The sequence below is a fragment of the Neolamprologus brichardi genome, chromosome 6 (assembly GCF_056152115.1).
Source record: "Neolamprologus brichardi isolate AB-2024 chromosome 6, ASM5615211v1, whole genome shotgun sequence".
NCBI classification, from domain to species: Eukaryota; Metazoa; Chordata; class Actinopteri; order Cichliformes; family Cichlidae; genus Neolamprologus; species Neolamprologus brichardi.
This window is the reverse complement of record NC_142109.1, coordinates 31,775,225-31,784,981: the sequence shown is the minus strand read 5'-3', so window position 1 is coordinate 31,784,981 and position 9,757 is coordinate 31,775,225. Positions and strand designations below refer to the sequence as shown.

The following is a 9,757-nucleotide window of genomic DNA, read 5'->3' as shown; positions in this document are numbered from 1 at the left end:
GCTGCTGCTGATTAGTATTAGTAGTAATAGTAGTAGTAGTAGTATTTATTAATTTATGAGTGATGGATTTTAGACTGGTATGCCTGATATTCTAAAGGATACCTAATCTAACTTTAAATGTAAACTCAGTGATGTTGTTAGTTTGTTGGATTTTTAAAAAAATGGATGAAATCTGCTGACTGAGTATTTTAAATTTTTTGTCATCTGTTTAAGAGAAATGCATTTTTTTTTCTCAGTCAGGAAACACCGAGGTCTGTCTGTGCATCAGAGAGTTCTTCCAAAGATGTACCTCTCCATTTTAGGAAAGATCAGTAAGGCAGATTTACTCACGGTGGTGGATTTTAGACTCAAATGTCTGACGTTATGGTTCCCATACCTGCAAGATTCTAGTTCTTTTTTATTTATTTTTTTAATTTGCAGTACAGAAGCCCTATAGAAAGCTTGTTGAATTTGTTTTACAGTAACACAGTAATATATACCAGATTTTAATACAATTTCTTTCTGTGGTTAAACCTTCATTAGTGACAATTTTATTAAAGTTAACTGTGTCTAGCTGGAATGGGTGAAATGTAAACTTTTATCCTTGCATTTTTACTGATAAAAGGGCCAAATAAAGCTTGAACATCCTAGTCTTATTGTTGTCTTTCAGAAAAGTATATGGAATGCCAAAATATTGGGGTGGACACATGGCTGGTGTTGCGAGTCTTCCCAAGTATGTTTTAAACATTGAAATATAGTAGACAGTATGCCACACAGCATGTCTGTTGAATACATAAACATACATACTAAATACATGCATAACATTTGCTCTTTGCAATGATTTTTCAGGTTAAACTTAATGGGGCCTACAGCTGCTGTATATCCAGTGAAGACATCTAATATCATTGAGGAGGCTAAATTTTTTCCATGTTTGCTGAAGAGGACTTCCATTGATGATCAACCCCAAAATCAGTAAGTTTTATTTGAAGCTTTTTGAACTTTTTAAAGCAGGTTGTTGTTAAAATCAGGTTTGAGTAGCCACCAAAACGTTTACTGAAAATTCCACCGAGTTAAGAACAACTGACACGTATGTTTGCTAAAGCTAGGAGTATCCAGCTCAATCTGCTCATGCATAAATTTAATTTTGACATTGAAAAGCATAAAAAAGATCCAACCCTCAGTTGTTGAGTAAAGCCATCTTGGTAACCAAGCTTGGTACTTCAATGTGTTTAAGCTTGAAAGTCTTGCCCACCTTGTTCATAATTGTGAATCCATGATAAGAAGTAGCTTAACAAATGATGTCATTATTCTTTCAGATTGGAGACTCCACACTGGGACTATTTTGAACAAGAGACAGAATCAACTTTTGAGGACAACAAAACGTATGCCAGACTTTATCCCCAGCAGTTTAAATATGATTTGCTGATACTGCTTACAGACTTTTTATTGGTGTCTGGGATACCCCCAAACTAGGGAACACATGTGAATGTGCCTTACCTGCTCATATAACAAAATTTTGAGATGGTTGGAATAACACCCCCCCCCCCCCCCCCCCCCCCCCCTTACCTTTCAGTCTCCACCAGGATGGTCTAGAGAGAGCAGAATCCACAAAGTCATCTACATCGGGTTACTCATCATCTAAAACAAGTGGATCAAGGGATTTCGACTCTGATGTTGAGACTGTTATACATGATAATATGTAAGATAACTGCTGAATTTCAGTTCATTGATAAAGAAGGCAATGCCAATACTAATCAACCTTTTACTTTTCTGTTTGAAAACAGACAGGTGATCTGTGACATTTGTCGCAAAATTGCTGCTGTGAAGACCTGCCTGACCTGCAACGTTTCCTTCTGTGAGAAGGATGGCCGGCAACACTACAAAGTGCATGCCCTGAATAGACATAAGCTCATAGATGTGTGCAGTGAAGTCGAGAGAAAACGGTGTCTTCATTATGAGAAGTCTCTGGATTTCTTCTGCAGGACTGATCAGATGTCTATTTGCAGCATTTGTGCAGAGGGGAAACACAGGGGACATGACATCACTGAGCACAGGGCATGGAGGACACAACAGGCCGTGAGTCAAGTGAAAGGGTGATATCGAAATCATCGCTGATGTGCTGCATTTTGCTTACAATCGCTATTTAATTACAGTTGTCTGATGATGAAGAACCCGAGGACTATGAAATGCCACACAAAGGTGACTGACACTATATAATGATTCACTATGGCATCTAAGTAACAATGATCTGTGGCTACAATAAGAAATCAATGGAGAGATTCACCATTTAATTAAGTTTTGACACTTTCCTCTTTTCATATAATTTATATGAAATGAATACAGGGAAAAAGACTATCAAATTTTGTTCGGAAAGTTCAGTTTCAAAGCAGAAAACAGAAAGTAATGACCTTCGTTGATGAATATATATGGATGGACTGCTGACAGCTTATAGCTGAAATGCATTTATATTGCCATCTGTAAATACTCAGAAGTGTAATCACCAGCGTAGATGGGCAGTAACGCGTTACTTGTAATGCGTTACTGTAATCTGATTACTTTTTTCAAGTAACGAGTAAAGTAAGGGATTACTATTGCAAAAACGGTAATTAGATTACCGTTACTTTCCCGTAGGAACGCTGCGTTACTGCGTTACTAAAACCGTGATTTTTTTGCGAGAGTGTCTCATGACAATGACGTAAGCGAGTGCGACGTTCGTGACAACAGCTGTGTGCAGATCAACAATGGATCATATATCAAGTATGGGAGGGAGTATGAGTATGCAGCGTTTAAAGCGTGGAAGTACTGACCTTACTTTGAGTTTGATTCCATAAAAGTGGCAAAAACATTAGTGTCCGTTGTGCGTGGGAAGAAAACTTCTTTTTACAGCGAAAAAAACCCCCCTAAACTTCTGAGCAAGCACTGAGTGCGCTATGACGTAATGGGAAACTCACAGAGAAACTCGCGGATTCTTCCACTGACCGCTTTGGCACACCTGCACCAGGGTAAACCTCCGCCTAACACTACTCCTGCTTTACAGGTGAAAATAGAGCAAAAGGACCGCTAGTCTTTGACTTTATTTATTTTCTGCTGTGTTTTACTTGCATCTATTTGAAAGACTGAGTGTAAACACAAAAAATATTTTATTTTATGTGCTGGAATGTGCAGAAAATAGGTTTAAATGTTAAACTAATTTCTTCAAGTCAGAGAATGGTGCATATAATTTAATTTTTGCTTGATGCATAAAGTTAAAAGATTAAAACTGATAAAACAAGTTTTAAAAAGAGACTTTTCCATTTGATTACATTTTATATGATGAATTATGCAGAAAAAGTAGAATTGGGCTGAAAGATCTATCGCTTTATCACCTATTCAGGTTGTAAATCGTGTTTTTAAAAAGTAACTGGGTAACTAAGTAACTAAGTAATTAATTACTTTTGAAAATAAGTAATCAGTAAAGTAACGGGATTACTTTTTTTGGGAAGTAATCAGTAATTAGTTATTGATTACTTTTTTCAAGTAACTTGACCAACACTGATCACCAGTGTGTGTCATTACCGTAGATTTGAAGTTGAGCGCATTGCTACCATGTCACAGCAGACCAATAAAGAAATAGAAACATCTAAAATGGTTTTATGAAAGTGTGTGGACTTTAAAGTCAAAGGTCAAAGCTAAAAGTGTGCTGTTGGCACTATCTTCAGAGATTTATGCCTCTCCAAAGCCAATTAATTAGACAGACTATCAGGTATTAACAGACGCATTATCAATTATAACTTATAATGACTAAATTATTGAGTCATTCTGTGGTTTTAAGACAAGAAATTATTATTTTTAACCATATTTAAAAATTGTGTTTTGCTACATCAGTTGAATTTTAAAAGTCATGATAATGTTGGAATCAAATGAATTCAAATATCTACCTTTTTTTATTGTTAGGTAAATGAGTACAGCGGAAAGAAAATGTTTTCTTATTTTACATTACATTTTCCAGTGGTGCCCCCTCCTGGTAGGATTCAGTTCCCGTCAGTGAAGCCAAACTCGGTGGTCGTCAGCTGGGGAAACCCAAAGGGACTAGAAGGACCCAAAAGCTTCAGGATCATGTGGAGCTCTTTGCAGAAGGTGGAAGGTCGCTTAGTCATCAAACATTTTCATAAAATAGAAATAAGCAACCTTGAACTTGGACAACAGTATTTCTTCAGCGTGGCCACAGAAGATGAAGATGGCAATTTAAGCGAATGGGTCACTGCAACTGTCTTCACAGGTAAAATCTGAAAATCCACATCATTTTTAGATTTGCTTCGCTGTTCATATTTTAATTGGATTAAACATAATCACTGCTCTCTTGCAGTTGTGCCACCCCCTCGACATTTAACAAAAGAGCACTCCGATGCTACATCTCTGACCTTGAAATGGATGGATGGAGAAAAAATGGAGGGAATTCCTCAACAATTTCTCATAGCTGTTGAAAGTCCAGGAAAAGAGCCTCTGGTGATACACACCCATGATTACTGCAAAAAAGTCTCTGATTTAGAACCAGACACAAAGTACACAATCTCTGTCTCAACAGTGGTGAATGATAGGTGCAGCGAGCCAGTTTCTATCTGCACACACACAGGTGAGATGATGTTAAAGCACTTGCTTTTTAATTATTTTTTTTTTAATGTCCACTATATAGACATATTTGATATATTTGAAGAATTACAACTGCTAGCATTTATTTTCTCACATTACATGTATAAATATACTTTACTGGTACCAATTTTCAAGAACAATTTTACTACAGAAGAATAAAGGTGATGAATGATACCATGAATCTATGGGAAAGAAATGCTAAAGCTAGATTAAGAAGAGAGGTGACGATCAGCGAGCGGCAGTGTAGCTTCATGCCGAGAAGGAGCACTACAGATGCTATGTTTGTGTTGATGGAGAAGTATAGAGAAGGCTGGAAGGAGCTTCACTGTGTCTTTGTGGATCTAGAGAAAGTATATGACAGGGTGTCAAGAGAGGAACTATGTGTATGTGAGGGTGGTGCAGGAGATGAGGACAGCAGAGACAGTGGTGAGGTGTCATGTTTCGGCTGTGTGAAGGCAGGCAAAAAGGTGGACCCAAGAGCAGGACTCACGGAGGCACAGGTGAACTCAAAACCCTCAGTTTTATTGAGGAAAAGCAGACTGAACAAAGAACTAACTAGACTGGAATGCAAATAAACTAGCAGGCAGGCAAACAGAACACACAGGGGTGGGGTAAGAGGATGAACAGACGTTAACGACACGACACTGACACAAAGACACACTGGGCTTAAATACACTGAGGCAGTAATCAAGGGACGACAGACAGGAGGGGAACACACCTGGGGAAAATCACAACTGACGAGGCAGGGGAAACGTAACTTGAACACTCTCACATAAGACAAGAACCTTCAGAATAAAACAGGAAACTAACAGACACAGAGGACCAGACAAGACACCATGAACAGACAGAGGGACATACGGGCAGAGAAGACTAAGCACAGGCAACCTAAACTAAACATGAGGGCAAGATAGCAAGACCTAAACCAGAAATAATCATCATCATCATCATCATCAGATAGCTAAAGGAACAGAACATAATTATAATCAAAACAGTATCACCAGAGAATAAGAAATGATCCATAATGCAAAAATAAACTAAAACATAAGAAACTCAAAATGCCGTGACATGAGGTGTGCGGTAAGAGTGAGAGATGAGTTAAAAGCAGTGTTGGGAAGGTTACTTTTAATATGTATTCCACTACAGATTACAGAATACATGCCCCCAAATATATTTTGTAACAAGCTTTTTACAACAACATGAATGCACTATTGCTGTGTGATTTATTACTATTACTGAAGGATACTCGTCATACCAATACCAACTAGATTTTTAAATCTTAATATAAAATGAGTAACAGTAGGGGGGGACATTAGGTAAGGCTGCACTTTTTGCAGCGATCTCGTATAGAAAACTTTTCCGTGCGTATACAAAACAGGTCCGCGGCTCCAGGCCGCAGTAAAGGGACCTCTGGCTAATACGTCGGGTTCTGTGTTGAACTTGTAGCCAAAAAATAGCTTTACTTTGTTGTCTGGGTCAACTTTGCTAGCGAGAGACAGAGAGAGGCGTTGAAAGGCTGCTTCAATGGAACTTATTGTTTCGGGGGAAAACATGAACACAGTTTACAGTCGAGTCTTAATAGCTTGCTTACAACTGGGCTACACTGCCCATAAGGCTACATTCTTTAGGGCTATGCCTGTAACAGTTTGCTTGTTGCCTTCATATTAAATAATTTTTTGAAGAATAATTAAAAGGAAAAAAAATCTTAACGTCATTATGCGGGCCACAAGTAGAGGTGACATGGGCTGCGAGATCGAGACACAGGCATTAGAGCCTCTTAATGCCTGTTTTGTTTGGGTTTCCACCGGAAACAGAGAGGGGACAGCTTAACATATGAAACAGGAAAAGACCACCATGTAATTCCTTTATTTCAGCAAAGTAACTGTATTCTGAATACCACCTCTTTAAACGGTAACTGTAACGGAATACAGCTACTCATATTTTGTATTTTAAATACGTAACGGCGGCACATGTATTCCGTTACTCCCCAACATTGGTTAAAAGTGGTGCTGCGATTGGTGTTTCCAGTGGTGATGGACAGACTGACAGATGAGGTCAGGCAGGGGTCTCTGTGGACTACGATGTTTGCAGACAACAGTGTGGTCTGTAGTGAGACAAGGGAGCAGGTGAAGAGAACCTGGAGAGGTGAAGGTATGCACTTCAGAAAGGAAAATGAATGTTAGCAAAAGGAAGAAAGAATATGTGAGGAGGCAGATGGCCTTACACTGTCATGTTTTGTTATTAAGGCATTCTCCTTCACTTGTTTTAAATTTAAAATAAATGCCGTTTTGTGTTGGTTACCAGCCCTTCACACTAAAGCTTTACCATGATCCACTCACTATCTTAGTATGTTATCATGCGTCCTCTGTGGGTATCTTGATGCTCGGTTGTGAAAAATAAATTAGTGCTGTCAGCGTTAATCTTGTTAAAATGGCGTTAATGCCATAACTACATTAACGCGGCGTTAATGAGCTAACTGTGCTAGCACGTTTACGCCGTGAAGCCCCACGCATGGAGTGATCCACGATAACTCGCTAACTGAGATTTGCCGTGTTAATGCGGTTATGGCGTTAACGTCATTTTGATAAGATTAATGCTGACAGCACCATAATCAGTAAAAATGCCCTAGTACACTTACTGGTTTCTTTTGTTAATTCACAGAGCCAAGTCTAAGGCAGGTGTTGTCAAAGATTGGACTGGAAGACCAGTATGACACCAAGCTCACACTTAGCACTGTCCTGGAGATTAATCAGTATGATCGATCACAGAGGAAACCAAAATCTGCAAGGGCAGTTCCCGAGGCCTTTTTAAAGCAACTCATGTTGCTGAATGCAAATGCTAGAAGTGCCACATGTGTGTCTCAAGATGAGGACAAGTGCAATGCTATCAATCTTTTGGACTTGGTAACTGCACTGTTCCTTTGTTCAGACAGTGCTCTTCAGCAGGACTTGGCCCTGAAAATGTCACTCTGTCAGTTTGCTGTCCCGCTCTTGCTTCCAAACTCTGAAACAAGAGAAATCACAATGATGCTGTGGTCTATGCGCGACATTGTCCGAACTTTCAGACCCTCTCAGCAGGCGTTCATAAAGTCATACTGCGATGAAAGACTTGTGCTGTCTGATATTCCTTTGGTATCGTTTGTCAGGCTGGGAAAAACATCTTTGTCCAAATCTCAGATGTTGAACAAGTTGCTGTGCAACAATCAGCAGATTCATCACACATTTTGTCACCGTATCATGGCATGTTGTGATGTCCCCAGAAGAATTTCAGATGGACTGGTGGAAATCAGCTGGTACCTTCCGTGTGGGAACAGGAAGATAGATAAATTCACAGAACCATTGGCTTTTACCAATCTGAGAGGAGATATCAAGGCTTCTGAAAGACAATTTGCATTCCTCTGTCAGGCATCTGCAGCTGTTTACATCTGCTGTGATGAATCAGAAACTAATTACTTCAAGCATCTGGAAGGAAAACATCTGGAAGCAAATATCTTTTTGATAAGCAGCACACAGGGAAAAAGCTATAGACTCAAACAACTGACTGTGAACCCAAGATTAAAGATGACTGATATTAGTCAGATTAAAAAGACTGATACCGAACTACTAAAGGTACTCCAGGAATCAGTCTCTAAAATGCTAGTAAGCCCCCAAACCAAAAAAGTGTCATTGGCAGATTTGGCTTACACAGCTCACTGTTGTCAGATTCTCGTTGATGAGGATAGGGATGAATGCCAGACTGCTTGGGAGAATGCGAGTAAAATCACTGCAAAGGTAACTAACATCTCTGAATTCAAAGACAAGCAACTGCCTTATCAGGGAAACATCTGGAAAGCAATTTCATGGGTGGAAACTGAGTGCTGGAGGCTTCGTAAAGTTGGAAACAATAACCCTGACAATTACTGCGAGTCCATAAAAGAAAAAGAGAAAGAGCTGAGGAACAAGCAGCGAAGTTTTGAGATGACAACTGCAGTGGAACGCTTCCACCATGGGATGACAACCTCAGAGGTTCAACGCTACCATTTTCTCAAATGGCTGGAAATGGAACTGGATAACCTGTCCAGGCATCAACTGTCAGCTCTCCAGGATCGATACAAAGAGCTTAGGCAGAAATCTCTCAAAGAAACAAAAGAAATTGTGGAAACTGACAACCAAATTTCAGCTTGCTCTTTAAGAGTAGTCCACTTTGTCAGAGAGTGTGGGCAGCTGTATAATAATGTGAGTTGCCTGCCAGAATACAGTCATCAGAGAAAAAACATCGAACAGCTTCCTGGACAGTGTGCTCAGATGATGCTTGATGGTTTCCCTCTTGAGCTTGTTGATGGAGATGCAGCAAACATCCCAATAAAATGGATCAGCCAGGTACTTACTGAATTGCACAACATTATGAATTCCAGTAGCAAGCTTAAGGTCATCATAGTCATTGGAGCTGAAAATTCAGGTAAATCAACTTTGCTCAACACCATGTTTGGGGTCAGGTTTGCCGTCAACGTGGGTACATGCACCAGAGGGGCATTCATACAGCTGATCAGTGTCAGTAAAGATATCAGGAAAGAGCTGGGCTGTGACTGCATCATGCTCATTGATACAGAGGGCCTGAAACCACATCGGATGGTTCGTGATGATCACAGCCACGAACGTGACAAAGAAGTTGCGAGCCTTGCAGTGGCACTCAGTGATGTTGTAGTTGTCAGTATTTCCAACGACAGCTCCAGAGAGAAAGACCTCTGGGAAATGGTGTGTCATGCTTTTGCAAGGCTGAAGGGTGTTAGCAAGAAGAAGCCAGTGTGTCATTTTGTACATACAAACATGTATGACATGCCTGCTTTGGAGCAGCTGAAGAGAAGTAAAGAGCTGATGGAACAGCTCAATGAAATGATCGGAAAAGATGTTAAAATGAAGAAGGCCAACATCAATAAGCTCTCAGATGTGATCAAGTTTGATCTAAACAATTGGAGCTGGTACATTCCTCCAGTGTGGGATGGGACTCCACCAATGGCTCCTGTCAATGTTGGCTACAGTGCAACTGTCTATACTTTGAAAAAGGTTCTAATAAATGACCTCCAAAAGTGCCCGGAACGAGGGGATCTAATTCAATTCATCGGGAAGGTAGAACAATTCTGGAAGAGTGTGTAAAGAAAATACAGGAAACTGAT

At 39.8% G+C, this 9,757-nt stretch overlaps 1 protein-coding gene across 1 annotated transcript; it reads left to right on the top strand.

The window, feature by feature from the left end:
* The first annotated feature begins 662 nt into the window (after nt 1-662).
* On the top strand, nt 663-9,737 carry LOC118454149 (up-regulator of cell proliferation-like). Its single transcript, XM_087842620.1, has 9 exons — nt 663-712; nt 829-951; nt 1,296-1,361; nt 1,553-1,678; nt 1,764-2,055; nt 2,133-2,178; nt 3,968-4,237; nt 4,325-4,591; nt 7,267-9,737. The coding sequence occupies exons 1-9, from the start codon at nt 663-665 to the stop codon at nt 9,735-9,737; spliced, it is 3,711 nt and encodes a 1,236-aa protein (XP_087698746.1).
* Nucleotides 9,738-9,757: the final 20 nt, after the last annotated feature.